This window comes from Ceratosolen solmsi, unplaced genomic scaffold (assembly GCF_000503995.2).
Source record: "Ceratosolen solmsi marchali unplaced genomic scaffold, CerSol_1.0 scaffold2, whole genome shotgun sequence".
NCBI lineage: Eukaryota > Metazoa > Arthropoda > Insecta > Hymenoptera > Agaonidae > Ceratosolen > Ceratosolen solmsi.
Window position 1 is genome coordinate 6258403 of NW_011948422.1, and position 27550 is coordinate 6285952.

A 27550-nucleotide genomic window follows, 5' to 3' on the forward strand; every position below is an offset into this window, starting at 1 on the left:
AAGATTTTTTTATTTTTTATTAATGTTTCTTAAAAGAAAAAAAAAATTCAAAATTCATAAGTGTTTTTATTTTTATATTTATAAATTTAATAAAGGAAAATTCTGTTTTTATATAATTTTAATCAATATTTTTTCTATTACGCTTTCCATTTGAAAATTAATACAGATAATATTGATTATTGATCCAATCACGTATCAAAGCGAAGTATAAATTTTAATTATAATCCTCTCTACAGACATAGTTTTCAGGCGTAAAAACAACCATCTACATATGAATAAATGCAATTAATTATTATAACATTTTTTTACATCGTAGATATTTGTACTCTTGTAATAAAAATTCTCTGTAAAAGTATTATTTCGTTTTATAATGTAGTCACCTCTTTGTCCAATGATTCATTTCCCTGCCAGTTATATCCTAAAGGATCTTTATATATAAAATCTGCTATGGGTAGGTTATCCTTCCATGTGGCATTTAAACTGGAACCATCCGGAAAAATATATACACCTTTACCATTCATCGCTCCTTCATTATTAAATTCACCTTTATATTCCGCTGAATTGCTATATCTTAAAAATTATCACGATATATAAATAAATAATTTTCTTATACACAGTAAATATTCAATGCAATATATATATATATATAATATTAATGTGAATTATTTAAAATGATTGAAAAATAATAAAAGAATTTAATTTTCTGTAATAAACCATAATTTCTTTAAAACTATATTATCGATATAACAAAAAAAAAGAAATGAAGTGGTTAATTTTGTACATTTTATTTATTTATATACTTGATTATACCTAAAAAGAAATAATTCGTGAAATCATTAATATTAATATACAAATAGTACATTATTAAATATAAAATGTATTGAATTTGGTTTGAAAAGAGTTTTTAATTCGATATTTCATAAGATTGTAATGAGAATACTAACAAAATCCAAATTGCAAAATAAAATAATATTTTTAAATTGATCAAAATTATAGCGCTCTATTATAAAAAATAGATTATGTATTAGTATTGATCTTTAGAGAGTAATTTTTTGCCTTAAAATAAATAAAATCTACATTTTTATCGCTTTGACAATATCTTATGAAAAGTAAAATTTATTCATTAATGCTTAATTTACCAGATTACATTTCCTCAAAATATGAATATGATTGTATCTTTTTACAGCCAATTGAGCAATATAGTACAATATTATAATGTCTATTGTTTATATCAACAAAAGTGTAATTTACAAACAAAATTTAATTGGTGATTAAAAACTTAGTTAAACTAACTTCCATATAAGAGATAAAGTTAAATTGATATATCTATAAATTGATTAATATATGAAAAAGTTTCATAATTTAATAATCAAAAATTATCGACAAAAAAATAATAATTAAATTTAAAGAATAATATAAAAATTCGAATAAATATATCTTCTGTCGCTTACACATTAATAACATATTAATTTAAAAAAAAAAAAAACTAAAATATAGATTCCAATTATATGCAATTTTTTAAAATATTCATACCCATATTGTAAAATGTTTGTTAATAATAAAAGAATATCATTACTTTTATATATCACTATTCTCTACTACAATGTGCATCTATAATACTAATTAAAAAAAAAAAAAGCTATAGATTTTAAAAGATGTTATTTAGATAAAAATAAAATTTTGTAAATAAAAAGTTGACATTTGAATATTTATTTCTTATTTAATCTTTCATTTTTATCGCAAAGAAGAATTATTCAAATAATTCATGATTCTTAATTATAACTACCAAAGGATAGAAAATAATATTGTTGGATAGATAAACTAAAACTAAAATTGCAACTAAAATTGCATTCATGATGAATAAACAATCAAAAAAATTGCGTTGCCAATTCTAAAGAATTTTTTTTCTTATTTTATGCCGACGGCATCCAAACTGAAATATCTTCCCCTGAAACGTTAATGACAATATAACTAAATGGTTGTCCGTTATCACACAAAATTTTTATCGCACATTTTATCGTGTAATAAATTTTCGAATTACGAATTTTATTATCAGAGTGTTGAATATTTCAAACAGAATATACATTCATCTATAGATAATATCTATTATACAATTTATACAGATAATATGTAAATAAATAATATTCAAACATTATTGAATATTGAATGACGTGTGAAAGCACTTTACTAATAAATTGGGAAGAAGCAAGACATAATGCTCGAATTTAAAGCCTATCAATTTGTATAAATTATCGGCGAATGTCTTTTAAAAAGACATAGCATTAATTTTATGTATGCTTACCTTAATATCAAGATGAATACATTTGTAAATCTTATGCAACATGAAATCTACTCATATACATGCGTCAATTTACGTATATCGAATGTATTTATCTAGATTAATATTTTCAAGAATGTAGAATTGATAACACTTTCTGCTAGATATAAGAAACATTTATATCATACATTTGCCTTTGGATAGTGTTTGTATCAAGTTTTTAACGATTCATAAAATTAAAATAATATTGAATATATGAAAATCGCTAAAAAGTGTTCATAAAAATTTACAAGAATAAATTATAGAATCAAGATACTAATTAATTACAATAAATTATTCTAATGTATAAATCACAAATTTATAAACATATTAATAATACATCGTGTAACTAACTTAATACTGTTATTATCAAATTTATTAAAAATAATATGTATCAATACCTTTAATAATAAATAATCACAACATAACTAAATATTCGAATATTATCACAAATAATGCTTATTGAAATTTGATTATTACCTATAAACTCTAAATTTTAATGTCATTGAATATTGAATATTAGAAATATAATTTTATTAACTTTTATGTTATTATATTGAGTCAAATATAAATGCGACAATGAAAAAATTACTAAAAGTAATAGATAATATTTATAATAATTAAATGCGTTATGATGAGTGTTGACGGTGTAGCAAAAGGTAAAAGTTTAAATTTTGTTATGTTAATTGTGGAGGCAACAATGAATTTGATGATACAAAATAAAAATTTTCAACTGTAAAATATACTTCAATAATTATTGTAATACGAGCATAATAATAATCATAATATAACATTATCATAATATTACAGTTCAAAGTTAAAGAATCCATATATTAACAATATCTAACATTATTAAAAAAAAAACTTCAAAAATAATTAAATCAATTATAATAATTATTATAATTTTTTAATTATTAGATAAAAAAAAAAACATTATAAATAATTACAAAAAAAATTTTTTACAAATCATATAACAGAAATAGATGCCGAGTATTTCGAATTTCAGCTAAACATTAGTTAGATTTTATTAGTTGCTGTGATCTTTTATCTAACTCTGCTCAAGAGTATCAACATTAAATAACCGATATCAATTCGAGGTCAGTCATAAAATTTTTTAATTCAAAATTGAAATTACTTATAAATTAATATAATGGATAAATAAAAAAAATGTCAAATTTTATTACAATCTATAATACATTATAATCAAATAAATGATCATTTTGCATTAATTTTATATTATTTTATATTAGTATTACTATAATTAATATCGTTGTTCTTATTATTATTTCAGTATGAACAATTATAACAATTATTAACTATTACATAGTAAAAAATAAGTTGCATAGACATTATATTAAAAAATCATTAAAAATAATAAAATAATAAAAGTTTCTCAACCTTATATTAAGACAATTTTATTTACTACCATATACACTATATTCCAAACAATTTCCCTAAATTAAAAATACTTTCATTTGATTTAGGAGACGTCTATACAGTCAGTCATATATTCAACAAATTATTCATTATTCAAGCATTACATAATGTCCAAACTCACATAATATGAGCATCTGAAGCTATACAATCGTAATCCCATAATGCTCGATATTCATCTAGATCACTGGTTTTATAAACACCATATCCTAAAAGAAATTTTTCGGATACAGACTTATTAAAATATACAATTAATATTTTTAAAATTACACTCAACTTAGTGAATTGTACCATGTCGATAAATTTCTTCATTATTTATAACAATGTATTCGCCCTCGTAAGAATCTCCATTTGTAAAATTAAATTTATCCTTGCCGTATCTAATTTCTTTATTAACTTTCGATGTATCTTCCGCAAGCTTTTTAGCTTTTTTCTTAACCTTTTGCATCTCGTAATTTTTCTATGCCAAAATACAAAAAAAAAAAAAAAAAAAAAAAAAAAAAATACAAATTCAAACTAAAAATTGTTTCGCGTATATGTTTTGTTTTACAATATAAATATAACAATATAACCAATAAGACTTTTTCAACCGGATCAATATACATCTATCAATATTCATCTAAACGAAAAATATTAATTAAAAATTATGAAAAATATTAAATATTAATCAATATAATTGAAAAACGCATTATACATAGTATATATAATCTTTAGAAATAAAATAATTAATCTACCATAGAAATACATTCATCATAATCAGCCATAAATATTTATATCTACTAATAAATAACAATATAAATGTAAGTAAATACAAAATAAATATATAAATGTATAATAAACTTTAGCGATATCAATATATAAGGGCGCGGGCGCGCATACATAAATACACGCTTACATGCGAATTTATAAGAGTATGAGACTTAATTAAATTAAAAAATTCTGATTTCCTAATAGATACATTATTTATAAATGTGTATACGTGCACACGTAGATGATTAAACGTTGATTTCGTAATTATACATCGTGAACTGTAAGATGAAATAAAATAATAACAGGAAACCACGGGAAATCATAAGCCGTAATAAAAATATCACGGAAAGTTTTTAGATTTTCGCGCGCGATCAGACGTAAATTTAAGAGAGGGAGAAAAAACATAAGCGCAGAAGAGGAAGACCTTCGATGAAGTACGTCGTCGCCGTCGCATCACATTAGCCACGTGACCTTGTGAACGACCTCCGAAGTATAACGAGCAAGCGCGCGTGTGTGCGTGCAATCAACGACATTACGTTGAAAAGAGAAAGTACGACGAAATCACAAAATTTGCGACTCTACCTACTTCTATCGGCGAAGCCAATTAGGCAGACCTGATCTCAATTACATTCGGAAAACGAACCTCACGAGCATTCGTGATTAGTTCTCGACATTTGTATAAGTGGATGACATGCTGCGGACAACTACGAACTTACGCCACGAGTTGGCCAAGGCCACGCTCCGCACCGCTCTAAGGAACAACATTGTCAGATGCTTGGGAACCCAGTGCCTTCACAGAAAGCACCAACAGAGGTGAGCGTCGTAGGATCTCATTAGGATCGCTTTAGGATATTTCTACTTCAAGAAGGAGGAAACAGAGGTTAGGATGATCCAAACCTACTTCTGTTTGCCGGGAGAAATTTATTTTTATTTTTATTTGTAATGTACTAGGATGAATTGAGTCTGCGCGAATTTAAATGTTTATTGCATAAAATGAAAGGCAGCTATATTAGTTAACAATTAATATTTAGCTATAGTTAAAGCAATTTAGTTGTTTCATATTAAAATTACTACATACAAACTCTATAATGCCTTAGTTTTTAGCTGCACGTATATTATTTACATTACATTAAGATGTGTTGTAAAATTGCATAAATAAAGCTTACAATAAAATTATCGCACTTAAAATTCCCGGGCACAATCAACAAACCATTAATGTAAAATATAAACAAATTAATTTTATATCGTTATCCGAAACATTGAAATAATTTGTCTTAAATCGCATTTTAGAAAAAAAATATGATATGCTTTATTTCAATTTTTTTTTTAATATTCTAATTTCTTCAAAAATATATTTAAATAATGTAGACAAATTTTTTTTTTTTTTTTTTTTTTTTTTTTTTTTTTTTTATAGCTCAACATTATTTATTTAACATTATTAATCATTTTTATAATTTTTCCATTAAGTATTATATAATTTATTAAATCTCACCAATCGTATTTATAATATATTTTCTGATATATTGATGAAATTAAATTGTAGGAAGTACTAAAATAGTTATATGTTTCTTATGTTTGTGGATTGCTTGTGTATGAAAAATTACCCATATTTCGTAGCCTTTATTTTTAGTATTTTAAATCTAGAAGATAATTTTATCATTAGATCATTTCTTATAAATTGAAAAATATTAAAGCTAACTGTTTCATTTCTTTTTAGATTATTATATTACAAAAATTCAAGACTGACGCTATGGCAACAAAATTTAAGAAATTACGCCAGTTTGCCAGACCACATAAAAGTGCCTCTGCCAGCTTTATCACCAACAATGGAAACTGGAACTCTAATTGCTTGGCACAAAAAGGAAGGTAAAATATTACAATTTTATCTTATTCCATTTAATAATGTATTAACATATTGTATCAATTTTAATTAACATTCGTAAATCTTAAGCATTAACAGATACTGCATAATTATTTCTATACATGAATTGCGAAATGAATTTATGCTCTATTCGAAGAACCGAGAATTACATCTAATTAGTATAAATTTAAAACTCCAATTTGATCTTTATTAAAACATTTTTTAAACATAATACTCCAATAATCTTTAATACCATCTACATAGAATTCCTTATAATTTTAATGAAATAAAACGTTATTTAACCAGCAATTTAATTGTTGTTAATGTATTTGATAAATAAGTGTCTTTGGATTCTCGCGGACTTGAGTAATTCTCTATCGTATAATTTATTTTATGAAGTTTTCTTCTTTTCTTCGCGACAAAACATTTTGATCGATTAGCTTATACCTTGAGAAGCTATTGTGCAAAAGTAACGTAATTCATGTAATCATTAATCATTATTGTCAGGTGAGAAACTGAACGAGGGAGATCTGCTAGCCGAAATTGAGACAGACAAAGCAACTATGGGCTTTGAGACGCCGGAGGAGGGTTATTTGGCGAAAATCATTGTACCCGCTGGTGAAAAGAATGTTATGGTCGGGCAGCTCGTCTGCATCATCGTGCCCGACGAAGAGAGCATCGCCGCTTTCAAAGACTTCAAAGCGGACGCCTCGATGAAAGAGCATTCCGCTCCCGCCCCCACCCAGGCCCCGACTCCGGCTCCAGCTCCGACTTCAACAATGACTCCTCAGCCAGCCGCGCCCAAGGTCCCAACACCCTCGGTGCCGAGCGCTCCACAAGGCAGCAGAGTCTTTGCCAGCCCGCTCGCGAGGAAACTCGCCGCCAAACAGGGTATCAAACTAGAAGTGAGCTTGAATTCAATCGTTTCTAAGCAATTTTTGTACAATTCCATCATTGATAATTTTCTTATATATTCATAAAATTCCGTAGACCCACAAATCATAAAAATCAAAAAAGAATAAACAATCTAACTTTGAAATTACTTCAGGTGACATAAAAAATATTAAGAAAAATATTTTTTATTAATAAAATCTCTCGCATAGTAGAGATATATTCGATAAATTACTTTTATTATGTAATCCTTATGATGTAATCACTTCACATATAATTACCGCTTACATAGTTATTTATCATATATTTGTTATAATTATACTTTATCGCTTTATCTAACTATGCTACATGCCACTTATTAAATCGAGAAATTTTCATATTGATTTAGCATTGGATTGGAAATATAAATATATCTAATAAACGCACTAAAGCCATTAATTGAAAAATAAATGTATATAGAGACAGTACGTATCAAAGTTAAAGAGCCATTACGGCTTTTCTTGGATGTAAATCGTCGAAATAATTAAATTAATCAAGGCAATATTAACAAAAAATGACTCAAAGTACTTACATTGTATTGTAAAGACGAGGATAATTGCTTACGATTGTAAATTGTCATTAATTTTTAAAGGGCTTGAAAGGCTCTGGCTTGTACGGCTCAATAACATCGAAAGACTTGGCTGGTGCGCCCGCAGCTACAGCCCCGACTACATCGGCGGATCCATCATCAAAAGCAGCAGTGAGTAGTGGACTGAGCAAAGGAACCGACATTCCCATATCTAATATTCGAGGAGTGATAGCCAAGCGTTTGTTAGAAAGCAAACAGACCATACCGCATTATTATCTTACTGTTGATGTAAAAATGGACGACGCCTTCACAATAAGGAAACAGTTTAATACCATATTGGAAAAAGAGAATGTCAAAATCAGTGTTAATGATCTTATTATTAAAGCTATGGCAATGGCATGTAAAAAAGTTCCAGAAGCTAACAGTGCTTGGCTAGGAGACAAAATTCGTCAGTAAGTCTAATTTTAACGTGCTTGATTAGATGATTAATAAATTCGTTATTTTCACCATTGTTCACTGTACTTATACGTATTATATTCTTCAAAATCTTATTTAGATACGATCATGTAGATGTTAGTGTAGCAGTTAGTACAAACAACGGACTAATGACTCCAATTGTTTTTGAAGCGGATACTAAAGGTATCGTTCAAATCAGTAAAGATGTAAAATTGTTAGCCGAGAAAGCTAAAGCGGGTAAACTTCAGCCACAAGAATTTCAAGGTGGAACTATTACCGTTTCCAATCTTGGCATGTTTGGCATACATAAATTTTCAGCCATTATAAATCCACCGCAATCCATAATTCTTGCTATAGGAACGACAGAATCAAGATTAATACCATCATCTAACCAGCAAGGGTACCTTTTACACTTTTTATCCGATAGAGCCTTATCTATTAAATATTTGCAGTAAATTATTTATATAATTTTTTCACTCTTAGCTTTGCTACTGGCCAGTACATGAGTATAACTGCCAGTTGTGATCATCGCACAGTTGATGGAGCAGTTGGAGCAAAATGGTTAACTACTGTCAAAGACTTTTTAGAAAAACCAACAATGATGCTTCTTTAGTAAGTCTTTCAAATAATTCCATTTATTAAAATAATCGTTAAGTCACAAAAATATCGAAATAACATATCCTTATTTGATATTGAGCTTTAAATTTTATTTTAATATAAAATCTATAAATACATTTCTATCTTATTATAATACGTAATACATTAATTTTTAGAGTAATATTCTATGAAGAAAAAAAACTAGTAAGACTCAAGATTCAGTTACAAGTATATTGTGAGTCTATATAAGTAAATCTTCAACCATTGTTAATGCAACAATGAAGAGAAGCTAAATCACTTGTAATGGTCATAGTTCGTTGCAGTAGAAACTTGCCGATTTTATAATGACGTGAAAAACTGACATTGAATAATTCAAGATGTGCTGGCACTATGTAAATACAATTTACTTTAAGAGTGAATGTTATACAGATGTATAAAACGTTAATTGTGTATGTCAATATCATTAAAAATCCGAACTAACGAAAGTAAAGGCGTATTATTACTTGTTTCTAGTTGGTAAATATGTGTACATGTACAACTATTTAATAAATTATTTACATTACGCCTGAAATATTAAATGAAAAAGTTTTTACTTTATACGATACTTGGTATTGTGTATACATAATACGTCTATTTTACATCGCAATGATTTACTTTATATATATATATATATATAAAAAAAAAAAAAAAAAAAAAAAAGTATATATTAAGCGTCAACTTCTCCCAAATATATTTGTTTATCACTCGAACCAGAGCATACTAAAATAAAAAAATATAATTTTTGTTATAAATGTAATTAAATGAACGTAAATGTTTAATAAAAGTTTAATATTTAATAAATATTGAAATATTATAATTTCTTATACATTACTGAGGTACGATAATACACTTACCAATTGGCTCTTTTGGATGAAAATCAACATCATTAACAGATCCATTGTGTCCAGGAAGTTTATACAAAATTCGTCTACTAGTTGTATCCCAAATATAATGAAATCTATCTGAAGATCCTGCAGATACTTTACTGCCATCCAAAGACCATGCACATTTTAATAAATTCTTTTCAAAATTATGTTGATGACCAGATAGAATTTTGACGCATCTTTCATAAGGTGCAAATGGCCTGATATCCCAAATTCTTAATGTATTATCCATTCCATTGGAAAGAATATAGGAACCATCTGGACTTAGAGCTAATCCAGTAACTGTATCAGTGTGGCCTTTCATTTTATACAATATTGCATTTTTCCTCAAGTCCCAAACTTTAATATCATTGTCAATACCACCACTGACTACTTGTTCAGCGGTATCATTAAACGTCACTGCAGTAACCTAAATTTAATTTAACATATTAAATAATATACATTGAAATTTACACATAAGAATTTCTTAAAATACGACTAAAGTATAATTATCGATAAGAATAAGAAAATGGCAATTTTTCTTATCGACAGAATTTATATGCGCAAACTATTACCTGATAAGTATTATTTAAAGTATAACATTGTCCTTTTTTTCGAGGATCCCAAATTCGAATAGTACTATCATCGCTACCAGAACAAAGCTGAGTTATACCACGTCGTGCTCCATTAACAGAATTAACAAAAGATGTGTGGCCTTTTAGCTTTTTTATTCTAGTTCCAGCTATCAAATCCCATAAACCTAGTGTCATATCGGTACTTGCTGTATATAAATGATTTCCATCAGGATTAAAGTGCATTTCCATTATTGCACCGCTATGACCAGACATAACAGAAATGTTTTCACATTCTCCATAAACATTCCAAATAACTAACGAAACATCAAATAATGAAATATTAAGAAAAATATATATAACTTAACAGACAAAGCATATAAAACTTACAAATTTGTCTGTCAAATCCTGTTGAAGCTAGATACTGCCCTTCTGGATGAAATTCTAAAGAAAAAATATCTCCTTGATGCCCTTCCAAAAGCATTATAGGAGCAGTCAGCGACGATGTTCTCGGTGGTCCCTGAAATTTTAATTTACAATTCACTAATTTTGTCGATTTATATCAATGGTGAAATTCGAGGTTATAAACTTACACTCTGAACGACTGCTTTCTCTCTACTACTAAATACAACTTCGTTTTTGGTTTTCTTCGAAGCAGGAACGAGCGATAAAATATCATCGCCTTTTCTTTTATCCAAAATAGGCATTTCGATTATTATTTTCCAGGTAAATCAATTAATCTACACACGCCTCGGCTTTCCAATGCTTTAAGCCTCTATCAGATTTGTTATCCAATCTATATGGAAATTGCCAAAAAGGGGTTGTTGGTGGTGGTGGTGGAGGAGGAGGAGAGCGAATTGAGCGCCACCCTAGCATTAACGGACGAGTATCGAACTTGTCATTGGTAGCCGCATCACGGCAGTCGCATATAAACACACACGTATGCATGCCATATGCGCCTAGATAATTGGGGCATTTGTGCATGCTGATACGAAAAAGTGTCATTATATTTCATTATGCAATGAGAAAGGCAATTTTATACTTGTCTTAATTAAATTGTCATTGTTTGTATAAAAATTGAAAAACTTATAATTGAAATGAGACAGACATTAAACATTTTTGAAATAATGGATCGTACAATTTATTAAAAAAAATTTACTAACATAAATTTAATTATATAAATTTCACATTTCTTGTAAATAGATGTCATTATCTTTAATAATTGCTTTAATCCTCAATTATTACAAGCATTCGGTCATTCTTTCATAATGCTCTCTACACATTAACCAACAATATAAAAGAGAAGAAAAAAAAAACATTATTCTTAAATAAAATTTATAAATTTATGTTTTTGTAATTAATCGTTTTATGATTGTCGTTGCCCTTATTGTTATATTTATGTAACATCAGAGCTTAAATGTAATAATACGGCAAATAATTAGAATTTTCTAAACATATTCAAATAATATTTCTTTATTGGTTACTGTTTGGTAAACAGTTGATACGCGCATGACTAAATGAATGTAGACGAACCAATTATAAAAAGGTTATATTATTTTATCTCCATTTCTAGTTTAACTTATAAAAGAATTAATTCTATAAAAGCAACTGCTAACTTATTCTAGTCTTTGTAAAATAGTGTTTAAATTTTTTTAATACACTTTAGTTTGTAATAAAATTATTATTGTTTACCACTATATTTAAGAAATATGCAGAATATTTAGCCATACGTACATATCACATAAGTATATACATTTGTAAAAAAAAAACATCTTTACGATTAGAAGTGAGAAGTTTATAAAGATGTCTGCTTGGGGAAAAATTCACACAATCGAAGAACCAATTAGTTTTGATAAAATAACGTCGGAGCAACTTGCTCGCAGTTTGCAAGAAAAGTACAAAAAGTTTTATTATTTAAATTTGACATTTATACAATACTAATGCGCCTTATTTAATTTGCAACAAATTACTTTCATATGCAGAGAGATTAAGAAATATGCAGTGACTGTCATTGAAGAAATTCCAGAAATTACAGAAATTGCCGAAAAAGCTTCGGAACTTTTTGAAATCGATCAAACGGAAAGTGATGCAGTTATTGCACATATGCTTCAAGCCGACTTGAATGAAGAGTACGATTTGATGCTTAAACGAACAGAGAAAAAATTCAATCGTGATTCAAAAGGTTCATTTTTCATTTACATTAATTGTTAAGCATTTTATTATCAAATTTAATCATTTTACCAGAAACAAAATAAGTATATATTTCTATCGATAAAACAATAATCTCATAGCAGCATACAAATTACGTTTCGCAAAAAATTATTAATGATATATTTAGTGCATTTTTTTTTTGTATTAAACTTTTAAAAACCAAATATAATTTGCTTTAAGCATCGATATTTTTGAATTTGTGTAATTAATTAAATTAATTAAGATATTCCATTTTAGTCAATATTTCATATTTAAATTATCGTGCTGGAGTAAAAGAGCCGGAGGAACCAAAAGCCGATGTAGATGACGAAGACAGAGACTTCGATCGCTTTGTTGTACGTTGACTAATTTATAAAATCAAAAGATAGCAAATAAATGTATTTCGTTAATTATGTCGGTAAATTTGTTACAGAGCATTGAAAAGGAATATGCTTCAATTCCACGCTGTGGCTACAAAAAAGTTGGCGATGGCGGAACATCTCAAATTGTTACCAAACACGACATGCTGATGACTTCTAGAATAAATGCATGCCGAGTGCTTGAATTCCCTCCTGGTATCCAAACTGGCGATACTGGTGGATTTGATGTTAAATTAAATAATAAAGTGTTTAATTCATTGCGGCAACATAGTCATGCACACTGCTCAAAAGAGAAAGCCAAAGCTCATCCAAAGCCACAAACAAAAAGCCAAGCGACGCTTAAAGCAACAAACACAAATTAAAGGAATAAGCTTGACTGTTGATTTTATAAATCTATCATTCGTAACTCACAAACCATTAACACGAAAGTTTATTCATCTAATGTAACACTTCTGGCTAGTAAGATCAATAGATTTATTTATTTCAAAACGTAGTATTTTAAAAAGAATCAAACAGGTTATACCTAATGAAAAACTAACTAATTTACAAGCTAAAAATAAAATTCCATGTAACATAATTGAATCGTATAAAATATTGATACTGTATTTGTACAGGGTAAAAATAAAATCTTTTTGTTTTTAACAAAATTGCTTTAATTATATATTTACGAAAAAAGATACAGTTTTTTTTCGGAATGAAAATCTTTCGAATTATTTTCATGTAATATGTTTATATAAAAATTATAAATCACACTATAAATAATTAGCCACCCATAATAATAATTATTAATTATCTATAGCATGTATTAAAAAGTAAAATATTGTATATTAAAGAATTTGGGATGAATTTTTAAAAAGAACGAAACACTGAAATATTGAAAAAAATATTTCAAAAAATTTATAAAACCTTGCCTTCTGAATAGCATTCGTACTATTCAAATCCGAATTAAAATAAAAATATAAGAAATGGTGAAAATTAAATTTCCTTTCAAATTTATTCGTCGATTTCTCCACTACTTTTTCAATTAAATAAAAACTATTTGCTTTTAATATAGGAGTTGCATTATAAATTATTTAAACTTGACGGTCCGATTTCAGTATTATCACAGTAAGACTCATTTAGCTTCTATTGTCGCAAAGTAAATTATACCTTACAAAAGCATTGTAAACAAAGATTTATTCATGCTAATAATTTTCGAATCTGTTCCGAATGCACAGTCATTATGTTCTCCCATCCCAATACTAGCAATTCATGATTTTTCATTGACGATATTTCGATTTGGATCACCACACCGCCCTACCCCATGATAGCTTTGTTTCCACGACCCGCTTATCACAATTTCCGTATCGCAAACGGAATGTAAAGGGCAAACGTAAAGAGAGGATAGGTCCGTTGTAATTCTAAGACGATACTTAGAAAGAAAAAGGGGACAGAGGCCCCGACGACTGTAAGCCAATTTACGATAATATTTTCTTAGCTGAGCTCTTTGGTAGGTGGTCGTATGGGTATATGACCCTCGGAAAAGAGGTTCATGCGGTAAGCGGCTTTCTCGTCGTCGGTGAGCACATTCTCAGCACTGTAGGCTGTCTCGTCGATCATCACCGTTATCGCGATACCGAATCCACTGGCTGTCGGGGTAGCAAAGATCCCCTGGGAGCTGCTCTGCGTGGAGGCTATCCCAAATGGCGAAACGACGCCCTGCTGCTGAGGTTTTGCTAAGAAGACATTGCCGACGGATGCAGCGGTCGTCGTCGTCGTCGTCGTCGTCGCCGTCGTTGTTAATCTTGCGAATACACTACTTCCCGCTTGAGGACTCGCGAATCCTGTCCCGCCGAACGTCGATGTCGTAACCGACGTCCCAAAAATGCTGCCGGCCTCCGTCGCAGGCGCCGCGAAGCCGAAGGACACACCCTTGGAGTACGATGACATCCCAGTGCCGAAATGACTTTGAGCTGTGGATCCACAAGTTATGGATAACTTATTCATTATGTGCATACAATGATACCAAAATTACCAATTAGGCTTTTCAATCGTTACGTTAGCATTGAAGATTTTCTTCTTTACTTTTTCGTTTATTTTATTTTAACAAGTAGATTTATATGCCGTATAAATGTTTTAGAACAAAAATGGATAATAGCAACTATGAAATGAACTAATATGAAGAAAAAAGTGATAATGATGATGACGAGATGATAAAGTTATAACAAAATATTAAAATATTAACTTGCAAGGTAATACCCACTTTTGTCTAGTAATTAGATAATGAATAATAATAATAATAATAATAATAATAATAATAATAAGCTAAATAAAGTCACAATTACCAGTAGTGTTGAGTGCGCCAAAGGGCCCAGCGGCGGTAGATATGGGGGTGCCGAAGGGTGCCGAACTCGTCGTTGCCTCGAAGGCATTCGTGGAAGCGGCTGGAGCAGCAACCCCGAAACCGGCCCCCGCATTGGCCGTCTGGGCAATGACTCCGAAGCTGGAGGTGACACTATTCGACCCCCCAAACACGCTGCTTGATGACGACGAAACGGCGTTAGTCCCTCCAAAAGCGGACTGACCACCGAACATCGAGCCACCGGTCCCGGCACCTCCACCACCTCCAGTCTACAAAACAATGAAGCAACGGCGACTCGATCATACACTTCTACAGACAATTACGGTAATATCTCAACTTATATTTGGATTTGGATTTGATGTTAAATTTGTAATCAAAGAGCGGGCTCGTTTTGCTTCTCGATAAAAAAAAAAAAAAAATTCATCCTCCTTGGGAAACTTCTTGTCTGGATGGATAATTTTCACAGATCCTTCACAACATTCGTCATCTTAAGGTTAAACGTGCTGATTTAGTAACATTAAACTGATCTGAAATACACACGTGTACGCGTAAACAAACGCGCAATCATATACTTTGACTTCTAGAACGTACGATTAATTGATAAAATGCACTCTATAGGCGTCGAAGCTTAGATAACAAGGGGTTGGCTCTTTTTTTTATTTATAAGTCATGAAAATATTCGTCGAGAAATGAAAGGGTTCTTCGATGGCCTCCTTATGAATACTACGGTCACCTGGGCTTGAGCAGTGCCAAAGGTGCTCGTCCCGCCGAAGACGGGCGCACCGCCGAAGGCTGCATTGGTCGTCGTCGTCTGTCCAAAGAGTCCGGTACCGGACGCCGGGCTCGAGCCAGGATTCGCGCCGAATACGGAGCTCTGGGCGGTCGTGGTGACGCCGGCTCCTGGGATCGCAGCCCCGAACACGTTGCCGGGCTGGACGGGTGTTGCGACCACGGATCCGAACACCGACGGCTGCGAGCCCTGAGCCTTCAGGAAGCTGCCGCTCGCCTGACCACTGCTGGCGCCAAAGGTCGCGGGCTGACCGAAGCCCGACTGAGCCGAAGCACCGCTACCAAATAACGAGCCTAAGCGCCAACTCTCTTTAGATATGCTTATCTATTCTCTCGTGCTTTCTTTTTTTTTTTTTTTTTTTTTTTTTTTTTTTTTTTTGTTAGCATTTTCTAAGCCGCCAACGATCGCGACGATTTGGTAAATACCCAATGGCAAGTTGAGTGTTCCATGCGTTAGCACGCAAGTTTCGGAACTTTCTTACCGAATATCTAATGCAAGCACGTGCACTTATAACTTAGTCGATTTCATTTATTGTCATTTATTAATTATCAATCATATTTGAATAAACGTATTTGAATATTCAGATTAAACTTATTTCATTGAAATTTAATTTGTGATAAATTGCCATTACGTATTTGCTTAGGCGACATTAAATGGACACGTAGTAAAGTTTTTTCACTCACACTTTACTCACTAAGAGTTTAATAGGATTTAATTCAAAGTTTAATTCAATGGCCAATAGAGAAAATAATTTTGCATACTAGTCATTGATTATTGATAAAAAAAATACAATGGAACTTTTAAGTAGTAAGATGTAAGTTTAAAAATGTACCTTGAGAGGCCAAGCCACCAAAACTAGGAGCATTTTGCACCGAGCCAAACGCTGGTGCCGCAGACTTATTGACATTTCCGAAAATGGAAGTGCCAGTAGCGGATGGACTACCAAACACCGGAGCACTTCCAAAACTTGGTTTCCCTCCGAATACGGAATTTGAATTGTAAGTAGTAGGCCTAACAAAAATTGAGGATGATGCTTGCATTGAATTGAAGCTACCGCCGCTACTACTACTAGTACTATTGCCAAAGGGATTGTTTGATGCTCCAAAAGACTTCTGTCCAAAAACGCTCGACGTTTGATTAGTATTTGAAATACCCAATTGTGGTGTTCCAAAAGCAAAATTTCCTTTATTTAATTTAGAATTATTACCAAACGAGGTATTCTCCGCCCCTGAATTCTGTATTTCTTCCTATTAACAAGAACAATAAAAATTACAGTAAAAATACAATAAAAAATGTAAATGATGTAATAATATATTTTAATTAAAAAGGGTTATGAAGCAAAATAATTGAATTACCAATAACTGAACGATTGCAGATGTTGGATTTTTCAAAGCATCGCGTTTGGTTTTCATTGTCTCGCACATTTGTTGAAATTGAGCATTCTAAAAAATAATGTAAATAACCAAAAATATTTTTAACAACAAATGCTATAATATAAGTAGATAATAACTATACTATTTGATCTGCTGTGCCATTTTTCTGTGCTTGATACATTTCCCAGCGGACTTCCTCTGGCGATACGTCTTCCATGCCTGGAATACACTTTCGCTCCTTGAACGGTCCATAGCAAGAAAGTAGCCATTGTCTGCCTCTTTCAGCATTTAGAATATCTTCGGCCACCATTAAACTAAAAATAATATTTTATTTTAAACTATCGATGAACATAATGATGTAATGTTTTTATTTGAAATATTCACTATTAATCATTCTATTATTAGTTCACGTTTGAACAATTTTTAAGTAATAATAGTTTAATTAATGAACAATATAATAATTAAATATAATAATACAATTTTAAACATACCTAATCTACTAACATTAAGTGCTATATTATTTTATATAGTTTTTATATACTTATACAATAAATATTATTCATAATTGTTTATAACTATAATGAACTATTAATAATTTTATTATCAATTAATATTTTCATGAACTATTAATAACTAATTTTTTTATTAATTAATATTTTAAACAGCACACTTATGCTTCTTTAAATAAATAATAGTAAGAAAGTAATTTTAATCACTAACTAACCAGTATTATTTATATTGTTCAATATATACATCAATTGTAGAAATAATAAATAAATAATATTGTTAAAGTAAAACATAATTTTAATAAAGGCTAAACATATTTATATATATATATATATATATATATTACTTACGCTATGTTCTTTTCATCTCCGAAAGTTTTACTTCTATTCCCTGTAAATCAAAACCATTCATAAACAAAACACATAACCTATTGATATTCCAGAAGACTTTATCAATCGATTAATTATTTTTACATATTTTATCTTACCAAAACTGTGTTCAAATTTACAATATTGACCAAATCGGCAACTGCCTTGTTGAAAAAATTTACAAAGTACCATTTTAATTATTACTAAAATTACTAAAATGTAACGTCCTTAATAAACAGACGATACACAATACAAGAGGATCCAAAGGCGAAAATAATACTTAAAATAAGTAGCGCGCGCGCACTAACAATTTTTATTTATTTGATTAGTGTCATCAATTAATAATCGTATCAAAATTATTAAAAATTTAATTTTCAGTCATAGGATTATATGCCGGAATAAAGTATTCAACAAACAACCATAAACATATTTCAGGGTTTACTTTTCTATTTTTTCAATTGTTTACATGCAATGATTATAAATAAATTTCGAAATATTTATATGTTTTTGTTTATAATTTTCCATAGTACATCTGCTTATATACATGAGTGTATATATATATAAAAGTGCATATATATATATATATATATATATATGTATGTATGTATGTTTATATACACACGCGCATATGTATAAATAAATTAATGTTATTTTTATTATGTTGCAAATTCTAAAATTGATTTTCCAATTAAGTATATCTATATAACATTATTTTTATAATATTTAATTTTATATATTAATATTTATTTTTGGTGTGGTACATAATCTAAAGGTGACTCTCCAAAATACATTCTTGGCTTTTGATTCGTTGAACCTAATTGTGTCTCAACTTCCTTTACTTCGATAATAGCCTCGTTACAAGGTCCCTGTACACTTGTAGTTTCCACATTATTTACATCGGTCATTGCCTTATGGTGCAAATACATCTCTTGTAAAAGTAGATTATATAGCTGCGTCCCATTTACCTTAACCGAGTTTGCCGACGTGGACAACCTTTTTAACGAAGCATTAATCGCTTCAAATACTTCTTCGTGATTATTCGTTATCATCTGTTTCGTTTTACAATCATCGTCGTCTTGTTGATTCTCCACTGAGTCACTGGTTGATTCTACATTTCATAAAAATCATAATTACATGATAAAAATATATGTTATTTAAAAATTTTATTTAAGCTACGATTGTAAAATTATTATTTATAATAAATCAGTCGATAATATAAGTTTCAAACGATTATTACTTATGCAATAAGCATAATTCATATTTTACTAATAAAATAAATAATTATGAAATACATGCCATACAAAGCATAATTTACAATTGTCTTGTGTATATAAGATTGGCCAATTTAACATTTAAAATAAAATAATATGGCCTCCGATAAATTCGATTTCAAATAGATTTCTTTAACTACAAATAATCATATTCACATAATTGACAGGCGAGATTTTTCATAAACCTTCACAAGTTTTAATATTCTACAATTCTGAATTAAATATACATATTATTATAAGATTGTATAAAAATACCATGAATTAACATATTTACATTAGCCAACGTTTTAATACAATTAATATATTTACAATAGTTAACTGTTTAATATAATTGTTTGAAACCTTTGTGTATCAAATATCGATACGGCTATGTTGTTTGGACAAGATAACAAATTTCACTATATGCATACTAAATTTATAACTTTTTAAATTGAAAATCGGCTGTTTATACGATAAGGATATAATAGTGATTTTAATAATCAATTAATCAAATAATCAATCAAGTATTATAAAATTATTTCTTAAATTCAATATAATATCTCTACAATCGTTCAATTTTAACACAATTAAAATATTTTGTTTATAGTTATTTTAATAAATATGAATTACATAAATTATCTAATAGATTCTTATAAATTTTTTGTTAAAATGACATATTAAAAAGTATTGTTCAAATTTTATTAAACTATTATGCATTGAATACAAATTTTATAATCTTTTTTACCATTAGGTTCTTCTGTTTCCTCCACTTTAATATTATTTAAATTTTGTATAGACTCCGAGGATATAATTCTTTCCAAATTTGATACTTCTGGTTCAATAGTTTCAAGGACATTGCATAATTCGATTACGTTAGTATTTCTTTGTTCGGAAAGTAACCCAATAAATTGTAAAAAAGATTTACCGATCTCGGAAGATCGTATGTAAAATGTCTGTAGATACAGTTTTTCACGCCTGTATCGAACATGAAATTAATTGATAATAAATAATAATTATTATGACGAATGTATGATAAAACTTACGCCGTTTGCGAATGAAGTAATCCAAAAATAGTTGTAAGTACAACTGCAAAAACCAAAAGAGAAAAAAACATATTAATCTTTTGGTATTAAAACGTGTTGCACTTGAAATTTCTTTAACGTAAGTGCATGTTGTCTCAACGACAGTTGAATATCACAGCACCATTTTCAGATGTATAACGTACATGAATTATAAAAAAAATTGAAATATAGAATAAAATAGGAAAAGCAAATGAAAACAAAAAAATTGTAGTAAAAGAACAGATTTTTATTCCACATCTCGTGGTACCGTTGTACTTGGTTAGAATTTACAAATCTTTCATTGATTTTAATTATTTAAGTAATTACAATGATTTGTCAGTCTCCTTTTAATTTACAAGAGAACAATGATAAGCTCTTTTAGCAAAATTATTTTTTTCATACAATTAAATGACTTGATAAACCACGAAAAGACTAGAAGTACCATAGGATGCAGCTATCGCGCTTGCTATGGTCTCCTCATCGTAAAGAAAAAAACTTAACATTAGAGATGTGTAATAAACCGTAATAAAAATACGGTATATCGATAGTCATATTTATAATGGATTGACAGGATATATATATATATATATATATATTTATTTCATACTTTACTGTAACAATGAAAAATATTTTGTAATTGCATTTATAACATGATTTAGCTCCCATTTTACTTGCAACCCTCAAATTATATTTCCATTTCAATTATGTTTCACTTTTATTCTAAAGATATTTTATTCATATTTCATTGACTTTTGTACAATAAAATAATTTTATTATTTCACAAACGTTGGTAAACTCTATATAAGATCTTTATAAATGTATATATTAATTACAAGTAAATAACGGTATAATAAAAGCAATAAAAATCTCGCCAGCATTATAATTATAGTATTATTAACTGCGGGTAAAATTAATAATAATAATAACTAATTTCTAAAATATTCATAGTTAATTTAAGCAAAATTGAAGTTGTTCGATTGTTGTTTGTAATGTAAATAGCGTGCAAATAAAACACAAGTGAAACACAAGTAAAACAGAGTCAGAATAAAAACAGAATTTAAGAAAAATGTGATAAAATGAAGAAAATTAGATTAATGATCGAAACCAAAAATAAAAATTAAGATATTCATTACATTGTTTTATTGATAAAATCCCTGGTCTCGTCGATCTTATGCCAAAATATATTTGAATAGAATTATTTAAATTTATCTTGCTGTTGATTATGAGAAAAATTGTTATTTAATACTCTTAATGAAAAATACAAAATTGTCACTGAACACATTGTTTGGTGCAACAAAAAATCAAAGTTACAGACGATCAGGAAACGGAAGGCTTATGCGCAATAACAACAGATTAATGGTGTTTCGTACCCTGCGCAAAATACAAGAATATATCAAATACATTCACACATATAATCATATGCATACATACATACATACATACATACATACATAATAAATGCATACATAAATATGTATGTGATGTATTTATACTTTTATATATGCGTACATGCATTATAAACATATAATCGATTCTTGTGTGATATATAAAAGTCTCTTTCAATTGGTATCGTTCCTTTTGGAATGATACGCGGTGCTTTTGCATTTTCAATAAGTTTAATCATCTAAATCGTTGATGTGAAGAACTTCTCTAGAAGTCAGTCCAGCATTTAACAAAGTCAGAATTTCAACAGTAGGATACAAAATTCTTCTGGGATAACTGGTTGTTATTTCGAATTTTGCAGGTGAATCTGGCTGACTAAATATCCAATGATAAACATCCTGTAAACAAAAAAATATATATAAAATTATTTCTATAAAATGTGCTTTAGTAATTATCGTATCAAGTATTTAATTACATATTGATGTACTGTTTACACAGTTTTATATTTTTATTATGAATCATTAAAATATTTTATTATTGCTTATATTATTTGTTATTCGCTGAAATTTAAATTAAATATATATATATATATATAATTCAACTAAATGAAATATTTTCAATTGGACAATGTGACATGGAAATTTTGAGAAAAAACAGAAACAAGAAAAACTGACAAACTATCAACGGTTGGCCTTACTCTTACTTTATAAAATTTTATAAATTTTCCTGCAGTAACAGTTATAGCTGTTAATTTAAGTTCAATGAAAATCATAACCTCCATAAAGAAGTCGAAATATTTAAATTCGAAAAGATTGAATAAATAATCTTAAAATAATGGATTACTCATCGATTAAACAATTTTAAATTTAGTTATTTTTTTGCTCGACTATTTCTGGATCCAATTGTGATAAGGTTTTTACTCGTTTACAATTTGATACTAAATTAAAAAATTTTGTTCATTGACTGCAAACTATTCTAATAATATCTGTAAGATAACCGTAATCGAATTTATGCGTAATTTGATGTGTCGTTTTAAAACAATAATAATCTTACGAGAACTCGTTAAATTTATTAACGGAAAGTTGTTAAAGAAAAAGAAAAGAAAAGAAATTTTAAAAAACTTAAAATTATCAAGATTTCAGTAATCGTTTACAAACATCAATTGATACAGTTTTTTAATTTAGCTATTAATATTCAAAATTCTGCGTTTTTAAATTTAACATAATTTTTATAAGCGGTTAAATGCAAATTGCCGTAAAAGTTATTTTCAGCCAAGTATGTAGATTAAATATTAAAAAAAAAAAAAAAAAAAAAAAAAAAAATTCCTGATTATGTACAAACATTTTAATATCGTGTGTAATGAAATTTCAAATAAGATTTCGCTTCTAAAATATATGCTTACGCTTCGAAGCTCTTTTAAACAAGAAAAAATATATATATTTCATAAAAGATCCATTTCAAACAATTGCATCAACGATTACGCGTAAACTATCGAAGAAAATTGCCAACCAACATACTTCAATATAATAACGAATAAAAAAGGAGAAAATATTTCAACTTTTTTTTTTTTAACAGTGTGCAACAAGGACGATTACCTCGATGTTGTCAGAAAGTAAGAAGCGCCGCTTAACAGTTCTCTCCCCAAGTTTAATTTGCAAGTGGCAGACGTGAGGGTTATTAGGCTCTGGCTCCACGGGTATCTTCTCGGTCATGAGTACCTTTTCGATTTTGATGCGCTCAATCTCCAACTCCTGGGCATTAAGCTGCTCGCGCTCCCTAGCCTCCTCGGCTTCGCGGGCAAGTCGCTCCTCCTCGCGACGGCGGTCTTTCGCTTGGTCAGCGCGTAACGACTCCTCGTACGCGATGTCTTGAAGCAACCTCAGCGATTGCGTAGCGCTGCGCTCCGCCCGATCCTGGCGAGCTTGGATCAAGTTTATTTCATTGCTCTCAATGATCGTCTGCAGTCGCGCTGTCAATTCCGATGGCGAGGGTATGCCTTCCATTCTAGACACATCGAACCAACATGCCGATTATTATTGATGGAAGAAATTAAACCTAATAAACTATCATTTATTCCTAAATTTATTAATATGAATATTTATAATTCGCTCGATAATACCATTATAAAAAAATATATAAGTTAAACTGATTTTTATAATCAATACCTTTAATTAAAAATTTATTTAACTTTAAGTAAATAATTCTGCTAAGGCTCGGTTGAAACAATTATTTGTGCAATGTATGTTACTTTTATCTTTTTTAAACAAAAATTTGTTTTAAAAGTAATCCAATAAAAAAGCGAGTAGTTTATTTTCTAAAATATTTAATAACAAATTTAATAACTGTATAATTATTATAAAAATTACCAGCTCCATTGTATAAGATATTAAAAAATAAAGATCGTTAAATTTGTAATACCGAAAAATTAACCTAAATCTGTCCATTAAAAATTGTTTGATTAGTTTTATGGCATAAACATGTATTTGTAAATTTTGTAATTATATTAGAAAGATGCAGTCTCAAATAAATGTTAATAATACATTTGATAATGTATGTAAGGGAAAAATAAAACTTGTAATATAACGTAATAAAGTGTTGACAAGTAGAAATGGATGAATATCTAATGAATTGACTTTATTATTTTTGAAAATCAGAAACCGCTTAGATGAACATTGATTTTTCCAGCATAATGTATGAATATGGAAAAACTTACCTTCCAACTATTGTCATTCTATTGTCTTTTAATACAATAAGTGCCAAAAATGGATAAGTACCAGACTTAAAAGCTCCCGCTACTTTATAACCTTCACCAGACTTTATATTACACGCCCAAAATAGCGTGTGAGTATTTACAAACCGAACTACTTCAGGATCTGCCAAAGTATTTCTGTTAATTAAAAATAATCATAGCGTTATTATAAATATTATACACATATATAAAAAGTTTAGAATTACAAAGCTTTACATAAGCGTTAAACCATTATGAAAAAAATATGGGTCAAATTGATTTTAGTAATCGATGCCGCTAAATTAAAAAATTTGACCAAAACGGCTATGTGAAAACTCAAAAATGTATGCGATAAAAATAATTAGTTAGTGAGAAGTATTTATTTAATGAAACTGAGAAAAAAAATCTTTAAAACTTAACCTTATACGGTAAATTTTTAATACAATTCCAATATATTTATACTTCTAATAATTCATATTTATTTGTTTATTTATAATTTTATTATCAAATTTAAATTTTATTATCAAATTATCGAATTAACTATATCTTAATAAATAGCATATATATCCTATAAATTATAAATGTAACAAACTCTATTAAAACTTTTTTAGAAGATTTTGTAAATTTAATAAATAGTACATACCACGATTAGATTGCATATCATTATTTTTCTTTTAGCTTCTTTTAGTTATTTTTTTTTCACGCAGTTAAAACGATTATTATCATCACAAATCAATGGTATTGTTATATCAAATTACCTGCACCATTCGTCGACTTCCTGATTTTCATCTTTATGAAGATATACTAAAAGGAATCTTAATTCTTGTTTAGCATCCGAAAGGGCTTGGCCATAAGAACCTTGATAAAATACAGGATGATTTAAACCATACTGATCTTCGTAAGCTTTTATAAAATTCATCACGTCTTGGATAGGATCCAAGGAAACTAAATAGAAAATTTAAATATTTGTAAATTGAGTGATATTTTGTACACAGTGAGAAAAGTCAAAATATTACCAGGTCTGATATTTCTCCTAAATATTGCAAAAAGAAGTTTAAAAATACTGGTGACAATATTGTAGCAGAATGACAACATGTAAGAAAAAAATCCACCGTTCCCTGAACTTCCTGTTGGACTGAAATAAATTCTGGAACTAGTTTCATCAACAACTGGTGGAGGTCTTACTCTTGTGTCTTGTGCATACATCGACGGTCTGCCTTCATACAGATTTAGCTGTTCCTATATAATGGACATAAAATTAACTATAACAAAGCATTTATTAATGAATCTTTTATTTTAATAAAGATAGAATGTAGAATTATCTGTATTCAATCGATATTTCACTTCAATGTAACGTTATGTTTCGTAGATAGGTATTTTTAATGAAAGGGAATATTCAATAAATGAAATATACAACAGATCAAGTACAAAGCAAATAATACTTTGTTATTATACTTGCAACTTTCTTTCACAGCTGCAAATTTATTCCACCAAATTGAATATTTGAATGATTGTACCTGTACAGCCACTTCCAAATTCCAGTTGTGTCGTAACAGAACATCTCTGCAGACTGATAAGTCTTCGATACCCGTTAAATCCTAAGAAAACAATGAAAAAACGTTAATCATATTACATTTTCAATCCATTCGCAACATTGGAGAACAATGGATTTTCATCGATGAATTAACGACTTGGATGCATTAAGAAGGAAAAACGACGTAGCGGCCTCACCTGAAATTGAAGGACTTTCTCGATTTGATCGCCGATGAGATCGCCGAGCTCAAAATCTGCCATTGCAAATTTTTCAAAGAGATCGGTCAGAGTGATGTGCCCGAGCTCTTAATCATTTGGAGAAATCAGCATTTGATTTTGAAATTTCTCCGATTCTTTCCAATTTTCGTTTCGCTGGTGTTCCTTGAAAATCGTCGAATGCGCTGGCGTGTACGTCCTTCTCTTTTATAACCTCGCGTCAGCACTTGAAATATAAGGCAGGTGACAACGACGGTAACGACAACAACGACGACGACAACGACGACGACGACGACGACGACGACGACGACGACGACGACGACGACGACGACGACGACGACGACAACAACGACGACGACAATGACGACGACTACGATTACGACGTCGACAACGATAACGATTATGACGACGACGACGACGACGACGATTACGATAACGACGACGACGACGACGATTACGATAACGACGACGACGACGACGATTACGATAACGACGACGACGACGACGATTACGATAACGCTACGACTACGACTACGACGATGACGTTGGCTACGACGGCAACGACGGCGACAACGGCGGCGACAACGGCGACGACGACGGCGACGACGACGGCGACGACTGTTGACAACGGCTACATGAACACCAACGAAGTATTAACACGATCACATCACACGACAGTCAGCAAATAATATCTCCACAAAATCACCTCAACGACGGTGGCGACGACTTGTGGATGTTTAGCGAAACACATATGAAAATGCCATTTATTTCCAAGGTTGCGAACCGTCAAGTACGACGATTGCGATGCTGTTCTGGAAATCCTGCTAATTACGTCAGCTCACTCGATGTTTCTACTCCTCCTTTTTGTTCTTCTTAAATACTATTATTTATCATTCGTTTCATATGCATTTAATGAGTGTTCATTTATTTTCTATTAGAATTGAAAGGTTTCCACAAAAATGTCGTTATAGGTGCAGATTTTTTATCATTTCATGAACTTTATAGATTTCTTAAATTTTCTAACAGATAATTAGCACTTGTCTATAGAAATTATACGGATTTTAATATTAATAAGATAATAC

General features: G+C 29.6%; 7 protein-coding genes across 7 annotated transcripts; 2 read left to right on the top strand and 5 right to left on the bottom strand.

The window, feature by feature from the left end:
* Positions 1-168: 168 nt before the first annotated feature.
* Positions 169-4199, bottom strand: LOC105362047 (phosphatidylinositol 4-phosphate 5-kinase 1). The gene is made up of 4 exons (XM_011499371.1): positions 4043-4199; positions 3876-3960; positions 381-570; positions 169-265 (listed from the first exon to the last, which is right to left on the bottom strand). Exons 1-4 carry the CDS (start codon positions 4197-4199, stop codon positions 215-217), a joined length of 483 nt encoding a protein of 160 aa, XP_011497673.1. The 3' UTR covers positions 169-214.
* Positions 4200-5192: 993 nt separating this feature from the next.
* muc (dihydrolipoamide S-acetyltransferase muc) lies at positions 5193-9544 on the top strand. Its single transcript, XM_011499372.1, has 7 exons — positions 5193-5314; positions 6219-6367; positions 6870-7267; positions 7885-8273; positions 8378-8677; positions 8761-8889; positions 9051-9544. Coding segments are annotated over exons 1-7 (1488 nt in total). The 3' UTR covers positions 9052-9544.
* Positions 9545-9580: 36 nt separating this feature from the next.
* On the bottom strand, positions 9581-11152 carry LOC105362049 (U5 small nuclear ribonucleoprotein 40 kDa protein). The gene is made up of 5 exons (XM_011499374.1): positions 10942-11152; positions 10739-10868; positions 10352-10665; positions 9768-10206; positions 9581-9633 (listed from the first exon to the last, which is right to left on the bottom strand). The coding sequence occupies exons 1-5, from the start codon at positions 11053-11055 to the stop codon at positions 9581-9583; spliced, it is 1050 nt and encodes a 349-aa protein (XP_011497676.1). The 5' UTR covers positions 11056-11152.
* Positions 11153-11942: 790 nt separating this feature from the next.
* LOC105361919 (serine/threonine-protein kinase RIO3) lies at positions 11943-13518 on the top strand. Its single transcript, XM_011499228.1, has 4 exons — positions 11943-12243; positions 12331-12530; positions 12797-12894; positions 12972-13518. Exons 1-4 carry the CDS (start codon positions 12152-12154, stop codon positions 13278-13280), a joined length of 699 nt encoding a protein of 232 aa, XP_011497530.1. The 5' UTR covers positions 11943-12151; the 3' UTR covers positions 13281-13518.
* Positions 13519-14354: 836 nt separating this feature from the next.
* Positions 14355-18551, bottom strand: LOC105361920 (nuclear pore complex protein Nup98-Nup96). The gene is made up of 8 exons (XM_011499229.1): positions 18417-18551; positions 18280-18319; positions 17565-17736; positions 17405-17491; positions 16882-17296; positions 15993-16342; positions 15243-15528; positions 14355-14870 (listed from the first exon to the last, which is right to left on the bottom strand). Exons 1-8 carry the CDS (start codon positions 18487-18489, stop codon positions 14392-14394), a joined length of 1902 nt encoding a protein of 633 aa, XP_011497531.1. The 5' UTR covers positions 18490-18551; the 3' UTR covers positions 14355-14391.
* Positions 18552-18985: 434 nt separating this feature from the next.
* LOC105362050 (uncharacterized) lies at positions 18986-20749 on the bottom strand. Its single transcript, XM_011499375.1, has 3 exons — positions 20591-20749; positions 20293-20522; positions 18986-19405 (listed from the first exon to the last, which is right to left on the bottom strand). The coding sequence occupies exons 1-3, from the start codon at positions 20659-20661 to the stop codon at positions 19041-19043; spliced, it is 666 nt and encodes a 221-aa protein (XP_011497677.1). The 5' UTR covers positions 20662-20749; the 3' UTR covers positions 18986-19040.
* Positions 20750-22075: 1326 nt separating this feature from the next.
* Positions 22076-26758, bottom strand: Faf2 (Fas-associated factor 2). The gene is made up of 7 exons (XM_011499230.1): positions 26451-26758; positions 26237-26317; positions 25736-25958; positions 25478-25664; positions 24705-24878; positions 23587-23995; positions 22076-22389 (listed from the first exon to the last, which is right to left on the bottom strand). Exons 1-7 carry the CDS (start codon positions 26511-26513, stop codon positions 22225-22227), a joined length of 1302 nt encoding a protein of 433 aa, XP_011497532.1. The 5' UTR covers positions 26514-26758; the 3' UTR covers positions 22076-22224.
* Between the last annotated feature and the right edge of the window lie 792 nt (positions 26759-27550).